Source organism: Ictalurus furcatus, chromosome 3 (assembly GCF_023375685.1).
Source record: "Ictalurus furcatus strain D&B chromosome 3, Billie_1.0, whole genome shotgun sequence".
Classification (NCBI taxonomy): Eukaryota; Metazoa; Chordata; class Actinopteri; order Siluriformes; family Ictaluridae; genus Ictalurus; species Ictalurus furcatus.
Genome location: NC_071257.1, coordinates 8,822,175 through 8,850,047, shown reverse-complemented (window position 1 = coordinate 8,850,047; position 27,873 = coordinate 8,822,175). Strand labels below are relative to the sequence as shown.

General features: G+C 42.1%; 1 protein-coding gene across 3 annotated transcripts in view; it reads left to right on the top strand.

Moving 5' to 3' along the window:
* LOC128605325 (signal-induced proliferation-associated 1-like protein 2) overlaps positions 1-27,873 on the top strand; it is a 204,165-nt gene that overhangs the window by 62,535 nt on the left and 113,757 nt on the right. For all 3 annotated transcript variants that reach the window (XM_053620635.1, XM_053620634.1, XM_053620633.1), the window contains exons 4-6: positions 3,448-3,636; positions 16,223-16,397; positions 19,351-19,454. In XM_053620635.1, coding sequence (XP_053476610.1) covers positions 3,448-3,636; positions 16,223-16,397; positions 19,351-19,454 — 468 coding nt within the window. The remainder of the gene's footprint in view (positions 1-3,447; positions 3,637-16,222; positions 16,398-19,350; positions 19,455-27,873) is intronic.

Genomic DNA, 27,873 nt, shown 5'->3' with positions numbered 1-27,873 from the left:
TTTTTATGATTACTTTAAATTTAAAAAACAACTTATTGTTTATATCAATTATATAATGTAAAACAACGTTGTTAGTTTCTGTTTTTGTGAGGTAGAAATTCTGAGTGGCCAGTAAAAAAAAATTACCAGCCACTGGTAGAGGAAAAAGTTCATTTCAGACCCTCATGGGCACTGTATCTATTTAAACCTACAAGTATTCGCAACCTATCTATTCAATCAGCTGGAAATATTGGCACCCTATCTATCTATCCAACTCTAGAAGTATTTGCATCCTATCTATCTATCTATCTATCTGTTTATCTATATCCATCTTTCTAATCAACTCTACAAGTATTGGCACCCTATCTATCGGTCTCTCTTTCTTAAAACTGCTCATTACCTTCACATTTCAAACTTATAACTATTTTAAGCTTTCATACTGGCTTTGTCAAACTAACATCAAAGTTTGTCCTCAAACTTTATCTATCTAGTTGTTATTATTATGTTGGCTTTGTTTTCCTATTTAAACATAGTATTATTTTTCTTCTTCTTCTTCTGAGATAAATAATTTCTATACACGACTCATTCCAGAGCTTTCAAACTACATCCACCAAACTCGGTACAGACTTTCAGTCTGATCAGTTAGAAAAGATATAGCAACTCGAGACAGAACAGGCTGTTCTGATTGTAACTGATCAGAATTATGGTTTTCCCATGGTTTTCCCATGGTTTTCCCAAAACTCCGAATGTTCATGAATTCAATCTCCAACTGTCAAAACTCACACACACCTGCACACGGCCTGAAGCCCCTCCTCTCTCCCTCTCACTCTGTCAGTGTACCTGTAACAGAGACTCTCACTTCATCCATCTATCTATCCATCTATTTATCTATCTATCCATCCAACTCTAGAAGTACAGGCACCCTATCTACCTATCCAAATCTAGAAGTTTTGGCACTCTACCTATCAAACTCAAAGTATTGGCACCCTATCTATCCATCCAATTCTACCAGTATTGACACCTAGGGCTGCACGATTATGGCTAAACTGATAATCACGATTGTTTTTGATCAATATTGAGATCACGGTTATTTATCACGATTATACATTGATTTTAGGGAGAACATATTTTTATTGCACTTTCACATTTAAATAAAGAGACCGCTGCTTTCACCTCCATGTTTTACTACATTCCTGCTAATGTACAAATCTTTGCATGAAATTAGACTGGTCCTTAAAGTGCATCATCTCGTAGAAGCAAAATATAAATAAAATTGTACCCAAATAAGTAAAAATAAAAATGCCATCAATCAAATGAAAATATGCAATCAAATATAACAATATGCAACCAAATGAAAACAATTCAGGCCTATGCAGAAAAGGCAATAGCAGTGTTTACAGGAGGAGCAACAGGAGTGGTGCAGGGATGACGTCATTTTGTACCGGAACCTGGAAGTTAGCATCTCACTGGTTCCCTCGACAAAACTTAATAGGATTTTCCCATAGGCTTTTGGATTATTGCAAAAAGTAAGCTCTGTGATCAACAAAAGTTTACAATACTAACACGTTTTTGTCCATTAAGATCATTTTCACAATTGAACACAAACTTTTATGAAGTATGAAGCCTAAATACAATAACCAGAAATAAATATATGGTAGAAACAAACTACACCATGGTTGCTCGACTTCAACAACACCATCACCAAGCTTCCGACAAACTTTTCCAAACTTGACTTAAAAACAGTTTCCATAATAAGGATTTACTCTGTGGATGAAACTTCATCCATGTTTTTTTTTTGGGGAATTGTGCACAGCATACCTGAACCAGTTTATCTGCAAAGTTTTTTCCTGTTCAGCGTGATGACGTTTAACGTCTCCAACAACGTCTGTAGTCCCATTTAGCAACATGTTAGCAACCGCCTTTTTCAATACATGTAAAAGCTTTAAAAACTCATGAGTGGGGTATTACTGGTGTACTTTATGTCGTAGAATAAAATGTGAAAATATTTTGAGCTTGTGTTCACCACAGACCTTATTTCAGGCTTTTAACCAAAATCCCACTTAAAAAAAACCTATTGACTTCATGACGATGAACCAGAAGGGCTAAAATGCTAACTTATTTCCGGGTTTTGGCATACGAAATGACATCATCCCTGCGCCACTCTATGGTGACTGGCTGTAAGTTTAGGAAGCGCTTGATTTGATATGCAGCAGAGTTTTCTATATGTGGAGGACGAACTTTAAACGTCAATATCGCAGTCGATTTTGTTCATGTAATCATGGGCAACCAGATAATCAGGAAATCCTATTTGGGAACTGATCCCATGTGCACGTTCTGGGAAATTTCCCATCAGAATTTGCAATACACACTAATGTAAAATGACTGTAGAGGAGCAAACAGGCAAACATAGAAAATATACATCTCCTTAGAAAATATTCAGCACCTAACTAGTCCCGCACCATTTGTCTCGCAGACACTGATCATACTTCAAATCACTCAGAATTTTGCGAAAGTGTGCGATTACTTTCCTCGCCATTCCCACCTATGTGTCCTGAAATTCCTGATGAAACTTCCCCTATACAAACTCATTGAGAAATCAGTAGCAGGACCCAGCAGGCCATAAATGAATCAACAAAGTACTGCAGCCATGTCATACATGAAAACAATCAGTGAGGAGAATTGCTTTATGGGGGATGACAATACCCTCAACTCAGTGTGCAGAAATGCATTATGGGTATTTTAGTGCCGTCACATGCATGTTCACCCCAAAAATAAGTGGAATCACAAAACTACCTCAACGTAGACATATCAAAACACTCAGCTCAATGAGGAGAATTGCATTTTGGGTATTCTGGTGACATTATGAGTGCAGCTGCATGTAGGTGTCAAATTTTGCATGGGAAAGCACCACTCACATTTTCTTCAGAAAATGTAAAATCTAGTTAGTGGTGCTTGCTATTTAAAGCATCACTATTATAATTGTCCATACATATTATCATTATTATTATTATTATTATTATTATTATTATTATGATTATGATTAATATATATACTTATTTAATTTTTTTTTTCCTTCTTCTAATTCTTTTGATTCTCCCGACACATTTTTGGCGCGTAACTAGTCCTGCACCTTTTGCGTCACAATCACAAAACATACCTCAAAACATGTGGCCCCATCAGCAGAGGTGTGCTATTACTTTTCTTAGTGTTTCCACATGTCGTTTTTGTGCATGTGGCCAAAAACCCACATTTTTGGCCCATAGAGAATGAATGGGGAATAAACATGGGTGTCACAGCTTGCAGCTCGGATGTCATTTGGCTGACATTCTTGTATCACACATATCCTCTCCTATGTCTTAGGGAGTAGATCCTGTATTTATATTTGACCTTTCATATTATACGTTCATTTTGTTTTTACATTTCATAGTCTCCATTGCATGTTGGCATATTTATTCTCTTGCCTGTTAGCTTACTACTCTTCGAGGATCAATTCTGGAAGATGCAGTGCCTTCCACAGTGAGGCATGGCACAGCTCGTGGCCTTCCCCTAAAGGAGGTGTTGGAGTATGTAGTTCCTGAGCTCAACATTCAGTGCCTTCGACTGGCTCTCAACTCCCCCAAAGTCCCTGAACAGCTTCTCAAATTGGATGAGCAGGGGGTAAGTTCTTTATGACCTTCATCATCCATCTTCATGCTGTGTACTTGCACAAATACATATATAGAATGGGCCCTTCCATATTACCATTTCACCCACTTGGACCTTGGTGAAGGCTTTGTTTAGCCTTCCATTGGTTATTTTTGTTGAACCTTCTGATCTGTGGTTGATTTGTAATACTTAGTAAGCATGTTATTACTATGAACAGCATTAGCTCATCTTCATTTTACACTAGTTGTGTTTTATACTAAGACAGTTACGTATTAAACTATTCAAAATAATGAATAAATTCATTTACATGATCAGTGTAAATTGTTATTATTTTGTTTAAAGAGCTTATTTTTTTCATTTACTACAGCCCTTCAGATGCTAAATATAAGAGTTACATGTCTCCCAGAAGACAAAATACTAACAATTTACACCGATCATCCTGTTCAAAGGTTTACATCCCTCTGGCTCAGATTTTAAGCATGTAAATTTATCCCTAATGAGCAAGCCGGTGGTGACGGTGGCAAGGAAAAACTCCCTAATATGATATGAAGAAGAAACCTTGAGAGGAACCAGACTCAGAAGGGAACCCATCCTCAGCTGGGTAACAACGGATAGTGTGAAAGTAAAGGAAAATTCATGATGGTTTTTATATGAAGTCTGTTTTGTTGAACTAGTCCACTGTTCACAAAAGGAGACTTGAGTGCAAAACTGTATGTGGTAATTGCAGTCCTAAGGCCATAGCAGCAACCGTAGTCCCAGCAATCACAGTGAAAATGTTAACGTGAAATTGAGGTCCAAAACCATTTCCATGGTACTTCAAGTGGCACCATCCTCAGCAATCTCCAGGCTGCACCGCTTGGGGTCTTCCTCAGTGGCAGAATGTAGCCTACAGTTGATGAGAGCTCCAACCAGAGGTAGGGCATCAGGACGGATCAGGCAGGTCTGGAAAGCAGAAAGTGTCAGGATCACTTGAATCTCCATAATATCATGTGTGGCTCGACAGAAGGAGAGAGGGAAAGGGAGGTAAAGAGGGGGGGAGATTGTTAGGCATACTTACTATCCCGTAATGAATAAGACAATAACAAAGTCTTATTCATGGTAAGCTTGAGTAAACAAATATGTTTTCAGCCTGGACTTAAACACCGAGACTTTGTCTGAGTCCCGAACACTAATTGGAAGGCTATTCCATAACTGTGGGGCTTTGTAAGAGAAAGCTCTTCTCCCTGCTGTTGCCGTCACTATTCGAGGTACCAACAAATAGCCTGAACCTTTTGATCTAAGTAGGCGTGGCAGATCATAAAAGACCAAAAGTTCATTCAGGTACTGTGGCACCAGGCCATTCAGTGCTTTATAGGTCAATAGTAGTATTTTATAATTAATGCGAAATTTTACTGGGAGCCAATGCAGTGTGGATAAGATTAGGGTGATGTGGTCATACTTTCTGGTTCTAGTAAGGACTCTAGACTACCTGGAGGTTGTTCATGCACCTACTGCCCTCCACTAATATTGGCACCCTTGGTAAATATGAGCAAAGAAGGCTGTGAAAAATTCTTTATTGTTTAATCTTTTGTTAAAAAAATGGATATCATGGATATCAAACAATAGCAAACACAACACAGGTTTATATAAAAAATCTTTGTTAAATATAGGTGTGCAACAATTATTGGCAGATGTAAATAATACATTTGTAGTTTTACAAATGTAAAACTAAATGCACTATGAAACTGATCATAATTTTTTTACCAACAACAGCAAATATACTTTTTAAAAACTCAGTTTTTGAAGTGCACCTATTCTGTTTTTTCAGATATAACCTTTCATGGTGTGAAAGCTGTTTTATATATATATATATATATATATATATATATATATATATATATATATATATATATATATATAGCTGTTTGTGGATGTAAAAAGTTTCCATAATCAAAAGCAAACGACAAATGGTGTTATTGACACCTGAAACAAGTCATTAATAATTCCAGACTTGATTCCTGTACTAATCTACGTAGATTGGTAACAAAAAAACCCACCTCTTGTCTTTATTGGCTGCTTGTGAACATAGTCTACTTTGACCTGCTCTCAAACACTACAGTTGAGGTTGCATCCTGAAAGAGTTAGGTTCATGTGTAGAAGACATTGTTGTCTGCATTGCAAAAGCAAAACCACTTACCTGGACTCTCAAAGGATGAGGTTTTAAAGCATCAGTGGTTAAAATTCATTTTAAAACGATACCATAGCAGTTCAACTCCGACCTTCATTTGTGTTCCTGTCAGTTCACTGACGACTGCTTCTCAAATCTAGCTGAAGTCAACGTGGGATTTGCGAAACGATTATTCATTAAAGTTGGGGCTGTACCCACTTTATTTGGACCATTGTGCACCACTGGATCACAACCTGTAAGTAAGATAAAAAATGTATGTATATATTTTCAACCGAGTGTTCAAAATGCGTAGTTTTGTGTTGTACACGTGTACGGCCAGTGTACAGCTATTAGCTGTTAGCCTCTGCTAATCAGCTAACTCACGTTTTTGCCAAACTACATATAAACTTACCACTGAGAAACGTCCTGTTCTTGTCGTGCTTGCGATGGTAGTTCGGGTTGATCTTCCGATGTATCTCTATCAGACTCTGGCTCAAATTGGTAAGGTAAAACCGAAATTATTACTGAGCTGAAATTCAGATATAGTAGTGGGCGTTTCCTTTCCAAAATGCGCTGTAAGCAGTAAACCAATCACAGCAGACTGGGACATCTGACCAATCAGAGCAGTTGGCTCTCTGAAAGGAGGAGTTTAGAGTGAACGGATCCTTGTTTGTGACCCTAAGAAAAAGAGGTGATGTTGCAATGTAAATGATGAGAAAATTAAAGTGTTTTTGACCTTGGATGCATGTAAATCTATTGTATGAGACCTCTAAAACAAAATTAGGCATGTTTAAAAAGCATAATATGTGCGCTTTAAGTTTTGTTTCATAAAGAAAAATAATTAAAATTCAATAACATTTTGACTGTACAAGTTACACATGTAAAACCAAATACACTGTGATGCTATTCATTACTGCTACCAATTACAGTAAATAGAAAAACTGAGTTTTTATTTTAATTTTTTTAAAGGGAAAAATTATTAACTTTTTAAATAACTTTTAATAAATTAAATAATTTTTTGCTTCAGTTAAAAAAATGCATTTTAATGTTTTAAATAAAACCTTTAAATAAAACCTGTAAAATCAAATACACTATGATACAGCCTATGTTTGTGATTTTAAAAACCAAATGCACTACCTTACAATCTAATCTTAACAGTTATGTCAAAAGGTTTTGAAACGATAAGTAAATGAAAAAAAATTACCCAATTTACAAAGAATGAATAGAATGTAATATATATATATATATATATATATATATATATGTATGTATATGTGTGTGTGTGTGTGTGTGTGTGTGTATGAATGTGTGTGAACATGTATGTATGTATGCATGTATGTATGTATGTATATTTTAATTACACATATTTACCCTGAAACCAAATGTATTCCATGGATTTTCATTTTGTTGAACTTGTTGCAAAAATCAGTTGACAATCATAAGACTAACTGCTAACCAGGTGTTTGTTTGTTTTTTTACTTTTGTGGCAGTAAAATGAAAAAAGAAAGGAAAAATGATGCAGTTTCAAAATAGATTCTTAAAGAATGTAAATCCACAGCTGTAGATGCCAGACTACATTAATGTTATAGAAAAAATCTCATCCCACACCTAAAAGAAATAATTATTACCTGCTTCCTTATTATTATTATTATTATTATTATTATTATTATTGTTATTATTATTATTATTTTTACCTGCTCCTATTTTCTCTTATATTTAAGTATTACTATTTGGAATATATTTAAAAAAAATGCAAAAATTGCAATTACATTTTGTCTTTAATCTTCTCAAAAGTCAGGCCCAGACACTTCACATGATACCACTGCTTGCATCTGCAACACTGAATCTAAAAAAATTAAGTTGAAAAATGTATGTGTAAAAACATTTTTTTTTCATCCGTGATTTTCAAATAATATTAAAAGAAATAAATAAATTCAACCAGTCAATCTTCAGACTGCCTTTTGGACAATTCTCAAGTGTAACTCCTACAGTCAAAATGTTAGTGAATTTTGGTTATTTTTCTTTTTTAAAATTTTAAATAAAATAAACAATTAAAACGGAGTTTAAAAATCTATTTGCTGTAGTAATATTTACATTTATTCATTTAGCAGATGCTTTTATCCAAAGCGACTTACAAATGAGAAAATACAAGCAAAGTGATATATCAAGCAGAAAACAATACAAGTAGTGCTACCATACAAGATCCGTTAATTGAATTCCAGAAGAAGCAAAGTGCGCAGAGTAGAGGTGTAAGTGCCAGAGTAAATTTATTTTATTTTATTTTATTTTTTTCTATGGGTTGGTTAGGTGTTCATGGAAGAGGTGGGTCTTTAGCTGTTTTTTGAAGATGGTGAGAGATTCTGCAGTCTGGATTGAGGTTGGAAGTTCATTCCACCACTGAAGAACAGTTAGTTTGAATGTTCTTGAAAGGAACCTTGAGCCACGCTGAGTAGGTACTACTAAGTGTCGGTCGTTGTTTGAGCGCAGATTGCATGAGGGAACGTAAGCCTTCAGGAGAGAGTTGAGGTAGGAGGGTGCTGTTCCAGACAAGGTCTTGTAGGTGAGCATCAAGGCCTTGAATTTGATGCAGGCGGCTACAGGAAGCCAGTGGAGGGAGATGAAGAGGGGTATGACATGGGTTCTCTTGGGCTGGTTGAAGACGAGGCATGCTGCTGCATTCTGAATCATTTGAAGGGGTTTGATGGATCTGGTCGGGAGGCCCGAGAGTAGTGAGTTGCAGTAGTCCAGTTTTGAGATAACAAGAGCTTGGACTATTATCTGTGTAGCCTGTTCTGTGGGGTAGGGTCTCATTTTCTTGATGTTGTACAGGATGAACCTACAGGACCGTGCAGTTGTTGAGATGTGGTCTGTAAAGGTCAAGCTGTCATCGAGAATCACCCCAAAGTTCCTGGCAGTCCTGGTTGGCTTGAGTGTGGTTGAGCCGAGCTGTACATGAGGTTGTGGTTGATTGAGGGACAGGCTGGGATGATGAGAAGCTCAGATTTTGCCAGGTTGAGCTTAAGGTGGTGTTCCCTCATCCAGACCGAGATATCCGACAAGCAAGCAGAGATACATGTAGAGACGGATGGATTTTCAGGCTGGAAGGACAAATAGAGCTGGGTCTCATCAGCATAGCAATGATATGAGAAGCCATGAACTTCAAGCATACTAAGGACATGGATTACTGGAACCATGTCCTGTGGTCTGATGAGAAACTTATTTGGTTCAGATGGTGTCAAGCATGTGTGGCGGCAACCAGGTGAGGCAAAGACAAGTGTGTCTTGCCTACACTCAAGCATGGTGGTGGGAGTGTCATGGTCTGGGGCTGCATGAGTGCTGCCGGCACTGGGGAGCTACAGTTCATTGAGGGAACTATGAATGCCAACATGTACTATGACATACTGAAGCAGAGCATGATCCCCTCCCTTCGGAGACTGGGCCGCAGGCAGTATTCCAGCATGATAACGACCCCAAACACGCCTCCAAGACGACCACTGCCTTGCTAAAGAAGCTGAGGGTGAAGGTGATGGACTGGCCAAGCATGTCTCCAGACCTAAACCCTATTGAGCATCTGTGGGGCATCCTCAATGGAAGGTGGAGTCGACATCCGTGATGTCCTCATGGAGGAATGGAAGAGGACTCCAGTGGCACCCTGTGAAGCTCTGGTGAACTCCATGCCCAAGAGGGTTAAGGCAGTGCTGGAAAATAATGGTGGTCACACAAAATATTGACACTTTGGGCCCAATTTGGACATTTTCACTTAAGGGTGTACTCACTTTTGTAGCCAGTAGTTTAGGCATTAATGGCTGTGTGTTGAGTTATTTTGAGGGGACAGAAAATTTACACTGTTATACAAGCTGTACACTCACTACTTTACATTGTAGCAAAGTGTCATTTCTTCAGTGTTGTCACATTAAAATATATCTATCTATCTATCTATCTATCTATCTCTATGTATGTGTGTATATATATATATATATATATATATATATATATATATATATATATATATATAGCTCACACACATACATACATACACACATACACAAACACACGCAGTGGTGTGCTTAAATGTTTATGAGCCCTTTAGAATTTTCTAGATATCTGCATAAATATGACCTAAAGCGTTATCAGATTTTTACACAAGTCCTAAAAATAGACAAAGAGAACCCAATTAACCAAATGATACAAAAATATTATACTTGTAATTTATTTATTGAGGAAAATGAGCTACTATTACATATCTGTTAGAGGCAAAAGTATGTGAACCTCTAGTATCAGCAGTTACTTTGAAGGTAAAATTTGAGTCAGGTGTTTTCAATCAATGGGCTGACAGTCAGGTGTGAGTCAGCACCCTGTTTTATTTAAAGAACAGGAATCTATCAAAGTCTGATACAAAGTGTATCATGACATGAACAAAGGAGATTTCTGAGGACCTCAGAAAGAGAGTTGTTGATGCTCATCATCCTGGAAAAGGTTACAAAACCATCTGTAAAGAGTTTGGACTCTACCAATCCACAATCAGACAGATTGTGTACAAATGAAGGAAATTCAACACCATTTTTACCCTCCATTTGTACAGTGGTGTGCATGGCAGGGTTGCATGGTGAAAGCCACTGCTCTCCAAAAAGAACATTGCTGCCTGTCTGTAGTTTACTACAGATCATGTGTACAAACCAGGAGGCTTGGTCAGATAAGACCAAGCATAATATTTTTGCCTCATTTGTTTAATAGGGTTCTCTTTATCTACTTTTAAGACTGGTGTGAAAATTTGATGATGTTTCAGGTTATTTAGAAATATAGACATTTTTAAAGTCACGTACTCTGCCATAGAGTCAGGACTGTCATTGTTGGCCCTGCTGCAAATTCTCCTGTGTTAAGTTACTTAACTCTTAGCGCCCAACAAACACGTCTACCTTTAAATAAAACAACTCACATTTAAAACAAATATTATCCTGCAATTTAATCTGTATGGAACTAAAGAGATGCACAGTTTCTTTTGGCTCAGCTAATTATTGTTAATGTGATAACACCCACTCACAGAGCGCACTATTCATACGGAAATGTGCCAAGGCGATCTATGCAAAATGGTAAATGCCCCCAACAATGCCTCAAAAAGCATCAACTTTCATCATCATATTCATTCACTTTCCTGCGCATCTCATGTCCCTGTCTCATGTCCCTGTCACCGTCCTGCCAGAATATCATGACCTCAGTGAGGTGTTTAGCAAGGAAAGGGCGAGCGGCTTACCACCACACAGGCCCTACGACTGCGCCATAGACCTCCTCCCCTGAGCTAGCCCACCGCGGGGCCGAGTGTACCCACTCTCCCAAGCTGAACATTGGGCCATGGAGGAATACATTCAGGAGGCTCTCCAACAGGGGTATATTCGGCCGTCCACGTCTCCCGCGTCCGCTGGGTTCTTTTTTGTAGAGAAGAACGGAGGGGGTCTTATCGGGGTCTCAACCAGGTGACAGTGAAGTACCGTTATCCCCTGCCTCTAGTAGCCGCAGCCCTGGAAGAGCTAAGGTCCGCGACCTTTTTCATGAAATTAGACTTAAGCAGTGCTTACAGCCTGATCCGCATCAGGGAGGGTGATGAGTGGAAGATGGCCTTTAGCACCACCTTAGGGCACTACAAGTACCTGGTCATGCCATATGGGCTCGCTAACGCTCCCTCAGTTTTCCAGAACCTGATCAATGACATCCTGAGGGACATGCTGGGGCGGTGCATCATCGCCTACATCGATGACATCCTAGTGCAGGGGTGTCCAATCTTATCCGGAAAGGGCCGGTGTGGGTGCAGGTTTTCATTCCAACCAAGCAGGAGCCACACCTGATTCCACCTGTTTAATCAGTTGATCTTGGCTTTCAATAGACTCAGGTGTGGCTCCTGCTTGGTTGGAATGAAAACCTGCACCCACACCGGCCCTTTCTGGATAAGATTGGACACCCCTGTCCTAGTGTATTCGACATCCTATGAAGAACATACCAGGCATGTCCGACAGGTGTTGCACCGCCTGCTGCAGTATCAGCTATATGTGAAGGCTGAGAAGTGAGAGTTCCAACAGTGCACCATCTCTTTCTTGGGGCATGTCATTAGTCCGGAAGGGGTCGCCATGGACAAACGCAAGGTTCAGGCGGTGGTGGAGTGGCCCACTCCCCGAACCATCAAGGAATTGCAACGTTTCCTTGGCTTCGCGAACTGTTATCGGCGATTCATCCGGGACTTCAGTAAAATAGCACAACCCCTGACGTCCCTCCTGCGGGGTAAGCCTCGGCAACTCCATTGGGACCCCAACGCCCAGGGGTCTGTTGATAAGCTTAAGCGGCCATTCACTACAGCCCCCATTCTCTGACACCCGGATCCCTCACGACCGTTCGTCGTGGAGGTTGATGTGTCTGAGATGGGAGTGGGGGCCATACTGTCTCAGCGGTTCGGGGACAGACCCAAGTTGCACCCCGTGGCCTTCTTCTCACGAAAATTGTCGCCCACTGAACGAAATTATGATGTGGGGAACCGTGAACTCCTGGCCATCAAGTTGGCCCTAGAGGAGTGGAGACACTGGTTGGAGGTGGCCGACCATCCGTTCATGATTTACACTGACCATAAAAATTTTGAGTACCTGAGAACCGCCAAGCAGCTCACGCCCCGCCAAGCATGCTGGTCTCTGTTCTTTTCCCGGTTCCAGTTCACTCTGTCATACAGGCCGGGAACAAAGAACTCGAAGGCCGATGCTCTGTCCCGAATCCACTCTCCTGAACGTCGAGCAAACCACGATGAGTATATCGTGCCCCCCTCCAGTATTATTGGCAGCATAGAGTGGGTTCTAGATCAAGCCTTTGCTCGCTTCCCCAGATCATGAGTTCCGACAGCCTGTCCTCCTGGGAGACAATTCGTGCCCACGCGCTACCATTTGGAACTTGTCACCTGGGCCCACACGACACTTGCGACGGGGCATCTGGGAGCTCGTCGCACTTACCAAATGCTGGCCGAGAAATACTGGTGGCCCCACATGTCCAGGGAGGTGCAGCACGTCGTGTCCTCATGTTCCACCTGTGCTCAGTCGAAGGTGCCGCATGCCCTAACAGCCAGAAAGTTGGTACCGCTTCCCATACCCGTACGCCCATGGTTGCATCTGGCTCTGGACTTCATCACAGATCTGCCGGAGTCTCGAGGTAACACGGTGATACTGGTGGTCGTGGATCGGTTTTCCAAATCGCTACACCTGATTCCACTGCCGGCGCTTCCATCGGCCTTTGCCACAGCCGAATTACTGTTCCAACATGTTTTCCACTACTTCGGCATCCCAGAGGAGATCGTGAGCGACAAGGGGCCGCAATTCACGTCTCGAGTGTGGGCCAGTTTTATGGAGAAGATGGGAGTCATCGTTAACCTCACGTCCGGTTATCACCCCCAGGCCAACAGACAGGCAGAACGGGCGAATCAAGAAGTCATACGATTCCTCTGAACATTTTGTGCCACCAAACCGGAGGACTGGAGTCACTTCCTCCCGTGGGTGGAATATGCACAAAACTCCCTACAACATTCCGCCACCCAGCTCACCCCTTTCCAGTGTGTCTTGGGTTATCAGCCGCCTTTGTTTCCCTGGAACGCCTCCCCCACTGACTCACCAGCAGTAGATGAGTGGTTCCGCCAGAGTGAACAGGTCTGGGAATGCGCCCATCAACAGTTGGTGCAGGCCTCCCGCATCGCCAAACAAAAGGTGGACAGGTGCCGCGGGAGTCACCCCGACTATCAACCTGGGGACAGGGTGTGGCTTTCCACGAGAGACCTGAAGTCGCCACTCCCGAGTAGGAAACTGAGACCCAAGTATATCGGCCCCTTCCGGATCCTGAAGCAGATTAATGAGGTCACGTACCGCCTGGCCCTACCCAAGCACAGCCGCATCGCCACGTCATTCCATGTCTCTCTCCTCAAGCCGGTGACACCAGGTCCCTTGGCCACAGCGGTTCTGGAGGACTCTCCACCGGAACCACTAGAGATTGAGGGCCACCCAGCCTACCGTGTCCACGAGATCTTGCAGTCCAGACGTAGAAGAGGAGGACTCGAGTATCTGGTAGACTGGGAGGGTTACGGCCCAGAGGAGCAGTGCTGGATCCCATCCCGGGACATTCTGGACGCACACTTGCGCGAGGACTTTCATGTTGCTCACCCAGAGTGACCGGGACCCCAGAGGAGAGGAAGACCTCTGAGGAGCTCGGCTCCCGAAGTGAGCCCTTTGGGGGGGGCTCTGTTACGCCATGGCGAACTCACGGCTGCAGCGCCGATGAGAACTACACTGCTCTGCCCGCGCTAATTTCCTCGCAAGGTAACGTTACATAGTCTTAGTGAGCAGAAGAGACTTCTTTTAAAAACATTTAAAAATATTACTAATCTAAAACTTTTGAACGGTAGTGTAGGTCTAAAGTTTTTAAGTAAAGTCTTTTTGTAAAAAAAATGTGTAGTCAGATTACTTTTTTGAACATAAACTTCATTTTGTGAAATAAGCTACAAACAATACATTCAATCATTAAGTCTCCTCACATTCATTCTTCTAGTTCCCACATTCACATTCTTCATTGATAGGCCCAGAGGAGGGGTCTTTGTCTCCTCAGGTGTGAATCACATCAATATTCATGATGATTCACGCCTCCTCGCATACAGCCTTTCTGACACTAAAAGTATCTTACAAAAGTTAAATGACTATATTGTTTTGTATGAATGAGTGATCAGGATGGTTTTCACATCATTGTGTAGCAAAATCTCTAGGCTACAGATCCAGATCTAGGCTAAAAGGTCAATGTCTTATGAACAAATGTTTAGTATGTGTTATATGGCCTTGTTTCAGTGACGTTAAAATTTTAGTTTTTTCAAAAACCACGCAGAAACATAATTTTCTCAAAAATACAAACATGTACATACATGCTGCTCACATTTTATTGTAGCCCTGTTTGTGCTGAATACAGTGTAATACAGACTTTAGCCATTAATATGTTTATAAGCAACTGAAAAAAACACAAATATCAAGGCATGTCAAAATTTCTACAGGGCCCCCAAACACCCTCAAGGCCCGGAGGGTTACGGTATGGAGTTTTGCTTTTAGGTCCAGAATGTACTGAATATCATTTCTACTGTTAGAAGGTCCCTCTTCCAAATTTTCTCTAATGACATCTAAGATGGCACAAGGCTTGTGTCCGTACAATAATTTGAATGGGGAAAACCCTGTGGAGAATTTCAGGACCTCTTGTAGTGCAAATAACAGGGGTTTGAACCATTTAACCCAATTTCACGCATCCTACTGAATGAAGTTGCGAATCATGTTTTTTAGTGTCTGATGTAATTGCACCACTAAATACAAACATGGCCAAAGAGAACTACACTTCCCACACACACATGTTCACCTTCTCTGGAGTTCTAATTGGAGACATCTGTTCCCAGTTACACTCACAATCACACCACACATAAAAGAGATGGTTCAAACACTAAGTCCTTGTGAAGTATATGTTCAGTTGCCTTGTCTCTGTCGTTAACCAAGCCTTATATCGTGTCTGTTTATTCTGGGTTTTTTTTACGTTTACATTTACGTTTGTCTCTTTGTCTTGCCTGTTTGTGCTGTTTGCCTGACCTCTGCCTGTACATGATTATTGTTTTCTGCCTTATCCTTTGGATTTCTTGTTGTTGTTGTATTAAACTGCCATACCTGCATTTGTTTCTGTCTGTGCCTCCATTACCTCCATTAATCTATGGGGTGTGCCCCACTATTGCAGGAATTGAACTCTCCGATATTAACCGTCACCCCATGGAAGCCCTACCCCCTTCCCCTCATCTCACATTAGTAATATATGTGGCAGGTGCCCTTGTTTTGACTCAGTTTTCTGGCCTTAAAGATGTAATGACATGGTGCATTCACTTTCTGTTAAGGTAAATGGAGATTGTTTTGAGTTTGTTAAAGTGAAATAAAATCTATCACTATGTTTGAGCTATCATTAAGTAAGTATATATAGTCGTTAACACCAAATAACTATATTTATTAGGGATGCCAGTGGAAATTTTAGGGCAGAAATGGTAAGAATCTGCACTTTTAGTTCTTCACTGAAAGAGGAAAAGGCAGAAATTTGTTACTAAATAAAGATTAAATAGGCCTACAAAGAGTCAGGTCTAACACTTTACAAATAATTGGACTGGCAAATGGGTTGAACTGGCCCATTTATCTATTTATTTGTTTATTTATTTATTTATGTATTTATTTATTCTTATACTTTGCAGTGGTTCTGCAATAGTCAATCAGTATTGAAAATTATATGAAAAAATGACAAATGGGCCTCAATGAGAAATTCTGAATATACTACAACTTAACTAGATGTAGATGTAGTTTTTTTTTACTGTAATATTACAAAATATTGACTAATCATGTTTCCAAAATGCATGTCTGCCTGTCTGTTTTTCAGCTAAGTTTCCAGCACAAGGTGGGTGTGTTGTACTGTAAGGCAGGTCAGAGCACAGAGGAAGAAATGTACAATAATGAGAATGGTGGACCTGCACTGGAGGAATTCCTGGACCTGCTTGGACAGAGAGTGCGACTAAAGGGCTTCAATAAGTACAAGGCACAGCTAGATAATAAGAGTATGCACACAAAGCATTTTATGTATATATAAGTCATGTGAAAAAATAAGTACACCCCATGGAAATTGTAGGCTTTTTTGACATATTTGGACAAGCAAACATTTCATCATGCAGTGATTATAAACCCCTAAAAACATATCAAATGTTTAAACTGAGTAAGTGTACAATTTTAAGAAAAAAATAAGGTAATTTTGAATTTGATGTCTGCAACTCATCTCAAAAAAGTTGTGATGGGGCAACAAAAGGCTCGAAGAGTAAGTGTTACTAAAAAGAAACAGGTGGAGGTTAATTGGCAACAGGTCAGTAACATGATTGGGTATAAAAATAGTATTTTAGAGAGGCAGAGTCTTTCAGAAGTAAAGATGGGCAGAGGTTCACCAGTCTACAAAAAACTGCATCTACAATTTGTGGAACAATTTCAGAATAATGCTGCTCAACGTAAAATTGCGAAGACTATGAATATCTCATTATCTACAGTACATAATATCATCAAAAGATTCCGGGAGTCTGGAGAAATCTCTGCAGAAGGGTGAAAATCAATAGTGCTTGCCCATGATCATGCATTAAAAACAGGCATGATTCTTTAATGGAAATCACTGCATGGGCTCAAACACCTCCAGAACTCATTGTCCGTGGACACAGATCACCGTGCCATCCACACATGCTGGTTAAAGCTCTATCATACAATAAGAAGCCATATGTGAACATGATCCAGAAAAACTGCTGTCTTATTTGGGCCAAATCTCATTTAAAATGGACTGAGGCAAAGTGGAAAACTGTTCTCTGGTCAAACGAATCGAAATTTGAAATTCTTTTTGGAAACCATGTCCTCTAAACTAAAGAGGACTAAAGAGGAGAGGGTCCATATGGCTTTTTATCAGTGCTCAGCTCAAAAGCCTGCATCTTTGATGGTATTGGGGTGCATTAGTGCCTGTGGAATGGGCAGCTTGAACCATCAATGCTGAAAGGTATATACAGGTTTTAGAGCAAAATATGCTTCCATCCACATTCCATCCCATCTTTACTTCTGAGAGACTCTACCACTCTGATACTCTTTTCATACCCAATCATGTTATTGACCTGTTGCCAATTAACCTAATTAGTTGCAAAATGTTCCTCCAGCTGTTTCTTTTTAGTAACACTTACTTTTCCAGCTTTTTGTTGATTTATTTACATTTTACACAGTGTTCCAACTTTTTTGGAATTGGGGTTGTAAAGAGTTCTGTATGGCCTTCCGAAAAAAAAAGGCTGTGGATGCCTATGAGTTTGGTAAGGGATTTAAAAAGATCTCTAAATTATTTGAAATACATCGTTCCACTGTAAGGAAAATAATCTACAAGTGGTAGTTTTCATGACTGCCAATTTGTCCAGGACTGGCCATTCCAGCAAATTCAGCCCCAGAGCAGACAGACAAAATTTCATCACAGGATCTGTTAGTAAGTCTTGCAGCTGTTGGTGTCAAAGTGAATGCTTCTACATTCAGAAAGAGATTGCACAAATTTGACCTGCATGTGTGGCATGCCAGGAAAAAGCCTTTGCTGTCTAGAAAGAACATTAAAGAAAGCTTACCGTTTACCAAAGAGCATATAGGCAAAGACCAGGCCTTTTGGAATAATGTGCTCTGGACAGATTAATCTATAAAATAGAGGTGTTTGGGCAAAGTAACAGCAGACATGTTTGACGTAGACCAAAGACAGATTTTCAGGCGAAGCACCTTATACCAACTGCATGGTAGTGGAAATGTTATGGTTTGGTGTTGCTTCGCTGCCTCAGGGACTGGACAGCTTGCATTCATTGATTCAACTATTCTGCATCATATCAAAGAGTGCTTGAAGATAATGCGAGGCCATCTGTCCAAAAGTGGACCTTTCAACAGGATAATGATCCTAAGCATTCCTAAGGAATGGCTCAAAAAGAAGAAATGGAGGGTTATGGAATGGCCTAGTTAAAGCCCGGATTTGAATCCCATTGTAATGTTTTGGGGGGATTTGAAACAGGCAGTACATGCAAGAAAACCCTCAAACATCTTGCAACTGAAAGAATATTGCATGGAAGAGTGGTCAGAAATTCCAGCAAGCCTGGTGGACAATTATGCAAAATGCCGACAAGAAGTTATTTCTGCTAAAGGTTGCAATACTAGATTATGAGGCCAAGAGTGTACTTACTTTTTCCACAGAGGAATATCACATCTATTGATATTTCTGTTGAATAAATGATGGAAAAAGCTAATTGTCCTTTTGGGTTTGTTCAGGTATGTCAACTTTATTAATAGGTACTCTTTCAAAGATGATAAAATGCTTGCTTGTCCAAACACACACACACGAACACACACACACACACACACACACACACACGTGTGTGTGTGTGTGTATGTATGTATATATATATATATATATATATATATATATGTGTGTGTGTGTGTGTGTACAGACATACATACATTTTATATGCATTTATGTTATTTGCTAGTGGTGTACAGCTACAATATGCATAGTTTGATTGCATTGCGAATTCCACTTAGCCCAAAACCTTCTTGCCACTTCCTGTAAGTTTATACATGGCTGTAAATGGATCATCTCTGTTTTTAAACATATTGGTGCATGGAGAAAGGTGAAATAATGGCACCTGTTTTTGCTTTCTTTCATCATAGTTTGCTAAGTAGTATTATATATATATATATATATATATATATATATATATATATATATATATATTTATTTTTTTTTTACTTGTTCTCTATAATTAAAGACACCAACAAGACTTTTTTCACTGTCCCTGTATTTCAACCTCTCTCTATAAATGATTGGATGTCATCAGTGGCTACAGAGCAGTCTTTTTTGCCTTGTTCTACATAACTGTCTGTCATGGAATCTGAAATTATTGTTAGGACCAGTCATATTTGTGTTGTGCCTTGTCTGCCTGTCTGTGGCTCATGGGTCTTTCTTTGTTACAGCGGACTCTACAGGAACCTACTCACTCTACACTACTTACAAGGACTATGAACTAATGTTTCATGTGTCCACTCTCCTACCCTACACACCCAACAACAGACAACAGGTCAGTTGTCTTATTTTTAATATTTCCACTATAAAACAATTACATAAAGGGAAACAAATTTTTTATTCATTTTGTACATCTCTGGGAGTGAATGGGAGTGGAAGTGGGTGGGTTTATGCATAGAAAACATATTGCAACTTTTATTAGACAGTGCACTATTTGTTTGATCTGGATGCATAATTCTCCTTATGATGATTGGTAGACCTCTCAGAGGGGCAGAACCTTATAACCAACATGAACATAACTGAAATCTCGAACTAGGGGGCTAAGTCCCTTAATTCCTTTGAAGGGAAACTGTAATGCTACAGCATGCAAAGACATCCTATACTATTGTGTACTTCCAACTTTGTGGCAAAAGTTTGGGGAAAGCCCACATATACAGTAGGTATGATGGTCAGGTGTCCACAAACTTTTCACCACATTGTGTAGTGTATCTTGTAATTTTAGCTTTGTAATTTGTAAATATTGTAAATAAGCTGTAAGAATAAAGTTCTATATGATTATTTGCACTCTTTTTTAAAATTACTTTCTAGCTGGATTTTGGCACGAAATGATAGAAACTGCTAATGTTGAGCAGATTTTAAATAAGTCTTGATGATCATACTTACGAGAAGAGACAATTAAAGAAAAATTAAACATAAACAAAGACCAACACCCAATAGTTTGATTCAAAAGTTAAGGAGCAAAAAATAATTTCAGCTTTATTGGTAACTAAAATTGACTGGCTGTTCTAATTATAAATCTTATAACATTACAAGGAGAGTCTGCCGTACAAGTCCCTGTGAATGAGCTGGTACTGCAGAAACGATAACACACACACACACACACACACACACACACACACACACACACACACACCCCAGAGTACACTAGTTTTAGAGAGTAAAGGCGTAATGTTTAGGTGCATTGCATTATCACTTTCATCTGGTTTTCGTTTAATGCACAGTACTGAGACCTTTCCTTTTATGTGTTCTCGATGATTCTCATTCTCTTTACTGAAAACAGCATTAGCTGAACTGTTAATCATCTGAGCCCAGATTCTTCTCCATCAAAAAACCTTTATAAAATGTACTTCTAAATAGACCGTTTGCATGCTTTTTTTCTTGCATGTGAGGGCTAATTGCTTAAAAAATTTTGAAAATTGGACAAAAAGTTGTATTTATCCTAAAACTTGCCTTGGGTGTTATCACTGTTTGCAGGACTACCAGACTGATACAATTTAAATCTTTTTGGATATCTAACACAAGACTAGGCTAGTTTGCTTTCGCTAGCCAATGGGAGGCACAACTAAGCTATCACTGTATAGGTTTAGCTACTACAGTGCCATGCAAAGTACATAATCTGTCATTATAATCTACTCATATCATATTCATGTAACTTATACATATTCACATCTCATTTAGAGATTTGCACAGCTTGTTTTCCTGCTCAGCATGAGAGGATGTTAGTGTTTCAGTTTCAACCCATTAAGTGGTTAAAAAAAATTAAAAAATCGGCATATATCCACTTTTCCTCACACTGACTGACTGTGCAAGCTAGTGTTTGGCACACTTGAGAGCTGTCAGGCAATAAGACATAAGTATTTCCACATATTTTCTGGCAAACCTTGTCTGACTGGTCTCGTCTCCATTCACTGAAGACACAGGGACAGGTGCAATTGATGCTGAATTGTTGTGCTGTGCTGAGGTAGAGTGGACAGGTGCAATTGATGCTGAATCGCTGTGCTATGCTGAGGTAGAGTGGACAAGTGCAACTGATGCTGAATCGCTGTGCTGTGCTGAGGTAGAGTGGATAGGTGCACTTTAATGGTGATAAAAACCAAACAAAATATGATAGTAAATTTTGACATTATATCGACCGCTTAACATCGAAGTGGCTAACACTTACATGTACTTAGACTTAGTTAGCTAGTTAACCGTATCTCCAAATAATACTGAGCGAAGTGCAAGTAACATGAGGGCTTTAAATAGCAAACACAATCAAACTAAACACAGACAGCTGGAGTAAATCAAGACACACCCTCGAACATCAACCAATGCTTAAACAGGGGGAGAACCAAAACAAACAAAGGCGCGTGTCCATATACAAGAGTGCAGTCTCGTGCACGTGCGCTCTCTAAAGCCGCTCGTGCATGTCGACGCGGCAGTGACATCTGCCGGCGGGAGCGTAACACATTGCTTATTGGTTAAGTCTGCACCTATCTATAGACTAGCATTAACGTTGGGTATGTCTCAACCAGCTCCCTAGTTCAGTAGGTAGTGAATCAATATATCAAGTACATGAGTTAGGGCACTGGCAAGGACCCTGGCTCAGTATACAGTGAGACAATGATAATTGAATTTCCGGCGACATGACTATATATTTGCATTGTAAAACGTCACTCAAAATTAAAAACTTAAATATTTAAGTCTTATATGTCATATAAATTTGTTAGCTTAATCACACAAATTTCTGTCATAATATGTCAAGCAGAATCATAGGCAAGCTAGTGGATTTTAAAAAAATCATTAAACACTTAAGTCAAACAAACTGTTTATAGAATCTCAAATAAAGTTAAAAATTGCTAATGTAAGTAATAATTTTTGAGCTACAACATCAATAACAAGCTACTTTTTTTTTTTTTTTTACATTTGTAGCTGCAAGTTGGCTGACAGTTCGCCCCTAATGTTTTTTGAGCGGAGAGGCTTCAGAAAACATGACATCATTTCCAGTAAAGGAACACAGAGAGCATTATTTTAGTGAGCGAATGTTCCAGTGCACTGGAAGGGCTGTTTCTCAATTCTAAGAATGGACTTGCGTTCTCATGAAGACCGGTCTTGCCAGGCTACCTTGAAAGAACAAACTCAGAAGGACAGGAGGATATTGAACGCACCTTTGAGAGTGCTGAGATGTGCTGTGAGGTTCCTGTTGCGCAATGGACCGTTCTAGCGCATTTCTAGTTGTGGGACAGGGTCCCACGCATGTGTGCGTGTGTGTGTTTGTATGTATGTATGTGTGTGTATATATATATATATATATATATATATATATATATATATATATATATATATATATATATATATATATAGAGAGAGAGAGAGAGAGAGAGAGAAAGAGTGAGGGGAAAAAAGTATTTGATCCCCTGCTGATTTTGTACGTTTGCCCACTGACAAAGAAATGATCATTCTATAATTTTATGGTAGATTTATTTGAACAGTGAGAGACAGAATAACAACAAAAAAATCCAGAAAAACGCATGTCAAAAATGTTATAAATTGATTTGCATTTTAATGAGGGAAAAATGTATTTGACCCCTCTGCAAAACATGACTTAGTACTTGGTGGCAAAACCCTTGTTGGCAATCACAGAGGTCAGACGTTTCTTGTAGTTGGCCACCAGGTTTGCACACATCTCAGGAGGGATTTTGTCCCACTCCTCTTTGCAGATCTTCTCCAAGTCATTAAGGTTTCGAGGCTGACGTTTGGCAACTCGAACCTTCAGCTCCCTCCACAGATTTTCTGTGGGATTAAGGTCTGGAGACTGGCTAGGCCACTCCAGGACCTTAATGTGCTTCTTCTTGAGCCACTCCTTTGTTGCCTTGGCCGTGTGTTTTGGGTCATTGTCATGCTGGTATACTCATCCACGACCCATTTTCAATGCCCTGGCTGAGGGAAGGAGGTTCTCACCCAAGATTTGACGGTACATGGCCCCGTCCATTGTCCCTTTGATGCGGTGAAGTTGTCCTGTCCCCTTAGCAGAAAAACACCCCCAAAGCATAATGTTTCCACCTACATGTTTGACGGTGGGGATGGTGTTGTTGGGGTCATAGGCAGCATTCCTCCTCCTCCAAACACGGCGAGTTGAGTTGATGCCAAAGAGCTCCATTTTGGTCTCATCTGACCACAACACTTTCACCCAGTTGTCCTCTGAATCATTCAGATGTTCATTGGCAAACTTCAGACGGGCATGTATATGTGCTTTCTTGAGCAGGGGGACCTTGCAGGCGCTGCAGGATTTCAGTCCTTCACGGCATAGTGTGTTACCAATTGTTTTCTTGGTGACTATGGTCGCAGCTGCCTTGAGATCATTGACAAGATCCTCCCGTGTAGTTCTGGGCTGATTCCTCACTGTTCTCATGATCATTGCAACTCCACGAGGTGAGATCTTGCATGGAGCCCCAGGTCGAGGGAGATTGACAGTTCTTTTGTGTCTCTTCCGTTTGCGAATAATCGCACCAACTGTTGTCACCTTCTCACCAAGTTGCTTGGCAATGGTCTTGTAGCCCATTCCAGACTTGTGTAGGTCTACAATCTTGTCCCTGACATCCTTGGAGAGCTCTTTGGTCTTGGCCATGGTGGAGAGTTTGGAATCTGATTGATTGATTGCTTCTGTGGACAGGTGTCTTTTATACAGGTAACAAGCTGAGATTAGGAGCACTCCCTTTAAGAGTGTGCTCCTAATCTCAGCTCATTACCTGTATAAAAGACACCTGGGAGCCAGAATTCTTTCTGATTGAGAGGGAGTCAAATACTTATTTCCCTCATTAAAATGCAAATCAATTTATAACATTTTTGACATGCGTTTTTCTTGTTGTTATTCTGTCTCTCACTGTTCAAATAAACCTACCATTAAAATTATAGACTGATCATTTCTTTGTCAGTGGGCAAACGTACAAAATCAGCAGGGGATCAAATACTTCTTTCCCTCACTGTATATATAAATGTCACGAGTTCCCCTTTAAGCAGCGCGCTGTGGAGGATGTGAGCGCGCGTACACAAGCAGGTGCGCGAGCACCTGCTTTTCCCTTGTGGACAATCGTGACATTTCGACACGTGCATTTGTTTATGTTTCTGTCATGTCTCCTCCCTGTTCTGTCATTGGTTGTAGTTTCACGTGTGTCTGAATTGCCCTCAGCCGTCAGCCATTACAAGACTGATTATCTCCGCATATATATACCGCGCGCCTCCCAGCACACGACGCGGAATATTGAATGAGTTATAGTAGATTAGTTTAGAGTCCTTACGATAGATAACCACAGTCAGTCCATAGTTTCATGTTTCATGTTTAGATTCATAGTCATAGTTCATGTCATGTTTCATGTTTAGGTTCGTTTGTTAAGTTCACGCTGGTTTCTCCGCTACCAGTCCCTCGCTGTTGTTTATGTTTCATGTTTGGTATATCGACCCTGTATCCCGTGAGCACGACTTTGATTCCTGCCTTGCCTCGTTTATGCCTGTTTGCCGATCGTCTGAACTTTGCATGTTACTGGATTACGTTTTTGGATCACGTTCTGGATTTACCTGCCTGTGTGACTCTCAATAAAACTGTTCACACTGCGCTTACATCCTACCTTATCTCCGTTACGTCACAATACGTGGCAGAATATTCCGCCATCATGGATGCAGCACGAGAACGAAGAGGATGCAGAACCCGGAGGTCCACGCCAATCATCCCCGCCTTGGATTCTATGCAGTTCTTGCAATGGACTTTCATGGACCTTCCTGATCGGTATGATGGCTTCTTTGGTTATCCGGACTATTTTATGATAGACTGCCAGAGTTACTTCTCAAGCCTGTTTGACCCGAAGCCAAGGGAGAGACAATGGATTAAGTTCATGATGTCCCGATTTTTTGGCCCAGCTCGCAAGTGGGCACAGCGAGTAGCAGCCATGAGACCCTGGGTACTGGAGGACAGTAGGCAGTTTTCGGACCTGTTTCTGAGGGAGTTTGGAGAACCAGGGCAGAGCTACAACTTGGATGAGCTGTTGAAGGGAGTTAATGTGGCGAACAGTGCGGATCTTCCATTCCACATGCATTATGAGCGGATGAGCCATCAAGTTGATGTTAACACATCAAGGACAACCAAGTCCCTGAGGTCCAAGTCAAGTCTCAAGTCTCTGAAATCCAAGTCAAGTCTCAAGTCCCTGAGGTCCAAGTCCAAGTCAATCTCCAGTCTCTGAAATCCAAGTCAAGTCTCAAGTTTCTGAAATCCAAGTCAAGTGTCAAGTCCCTGAGGTCCAAGTCAAGTCTCAAGTCCCTGAGGTCCAAGTCAAATCTCAAGTCCCTGAAGTCCAAGTCAAGTCTCCAGTCTCTGAAGTCCAAGTCAAGTCTCAAGTTCCTGATGTCACACCCAAGTCTACTGATACGGCCGACCAAGTTCTGCTCACGCCCAAGTCTAACGACACGGCCGACCACGTTCTGCTCAAGCCCGAGTCTACCGACCCGGTCACCCACGTTCTGCTCAAGCCCGAGTCTACCGACCCGGTCGCCCAAGATCAGCCCACGCCCAAGTCTACCGACCCGGTTGCCCAGGTTCAGCCCACGCCCAAGTCTACCGACCCAGTCGCCCAAGTTCAGCCCACGCCCAAGTCTACCGACCCGGTCGCCCAGGTTCAGCCCACGCCCAAGTCTACCGACCCGGTCACCCAAGTTCAGCCTACGCCCAAGTCTACCGACCCGGTCACCCAAGTTCAGCCTACGCCCAAGTCTACTGACCTGGTCGCCCAGGTTCAGTCCACGCACAAGTCTACCGACCCGGTCGCCCAAGTTCAGCCCACGCCCAAGACTACCGACACGACCACCCAAGTTCTGCCAAAGCCCGAGTCTGCTGACACGCATAGCCAAGTTCTGCTCACGCCCAAGTCTGCCGACACGCACAGCCAGGTTCTGCTCACGCCGAGTCTGCCGACACGCACAGCCAGGTTCTGCTCATGCCCGAGTCTGCCGACACACACAGCCAAGTTCTGCTCACGCCCAAATCTACCGACACGAACGGCCAAGTTCTGCTCACACCCGAGTCTGCCGACACGCACGGCCTAGTTCTGCTCACGCCCGAGTCTACCGAAATGGCCGCCCAAGTTCTGCTCACGCTTGAGTCTACCGACACAGCCGCCCAAGTTCTGCCCATGCCCAGGGTTCACCTGGTGACCTCAGAGCCCCAGCCTGAGGTTTATGAGGAGATCTCAACTCCAAAGCTGCAACCTTCCTGTTCAGCTGTGGACGTTGCTCAGTCTTCCTGTTCAGCTGTGGACGTCGCTCAGCCTCCCTGTTCAGTTGAGGTCGTCGCTCAGCCTCCCTGTTCAGCTGTGGACGTCGCTCAGCCTCCCTGCTCAGCTGTGGACGTCGCTCAGCCTCCCTGCTCAGCTGTGGACGTCGCTCAGCCTCCCTGCTCAGCTGTGGACGTCGCTCAGCCTCCCTGCTCAGCTGTGGACGTTGCTCAGCCTCCCTGCTCAGCTGTGGATGTCACTCAGCCTCCCTGCTCAGCTGTGGACGTCGTTCAGCCTCCCTGTTCAGCTGAGGTCGTCGCTCAGCCTCCCTGTTCGGCTGTGGTCGTCGTTCAGCCTCCCTGCTCGGCTGAGGTCGTCGCTCAGCCTTCCTGCTCCATGGCGAACATCGTTCCCCCCCCTGCTTCGAGGAGAGCTACGCTCCTCTCCCTGGCCGCACGGAGACCCACGCTTCTCTCCCTGGCCACACGGAGACCCGTGCTCCTCTCCCTGGCCGCACGGAGACCCACACTCCTCTCCCTGGCCGCATGGAGACCCACGCTCCTCTCCCGGGCCTCACGGAGACCCACGCTCCCCTCTCTGGCCTCATGGAGACCCACGCTCTGCCTTCATGCTCCGCCGAGGACTTCACTCAGCCTGTCTGCCCGGCTGTGGTCGTCGCTCTGTTTCCCTGTTCAGCCGAGGACGTCGCTCTGCTTTCCTGCTCTGCCGAGGATGTCGCTCTGCTTTCCTGCTCCGCCGAGGACGTCGCTCTGCCTTCATGCTCCGCCAAGGACTTCGCTCAGCCTGTCTGCCCGGCTGTGGTTGTTGCTCTGCTTTCCTGCTCCGCTGAGGACGTCGCTCTGCCTTCATGCTCCGCCAAGGACTTCGCTCAGCCTGTCTGCCCGGCTGTGGTCGTCGCTCTGCCTACCTGTTCAGCTGAGGACGTCGCTCTGCTTCCCTGCTCTGCCGTGTACGTCGCTCTGCTTTTTTGTTTCGCCAAGAACGCCATGCGGTCTCCAGGCTCTGCTTGGGACATTCTGCCCAGGGGGCCGGGGCCGCCAATGGAGATGGATGTTTCATGGCACTCCAGGAGGAGTGCCCTTGGGGGGGGAAGGGGGGGTTCTGTCATGAGTTCCCCTTTAAGCAGCGCGCTGTGGAGCATGTGAGCGCGCGTGCACGAACAGGTGCGCGGGCACCTGCTTTTCCCTTGTGGACAATCGTGACATTTCGACACGTGCATTTGTTTATGTTTCTGTCATGTCTCCTCCCCATTCTGTCATTGGTTGTAGTTTCACGTGTGTCTGAATTGCCCTCAGCCATCAGCCATTACAACGCTGATTATCTCCGCATCTATATATCGCGTGCCTCCCAGCACATGACGCGGAATATTGAATGAGTTATAGTAGGTTAGTTTAGAGTCCTTACGATAGATAACCACAGTCAGTCCATAGTTTC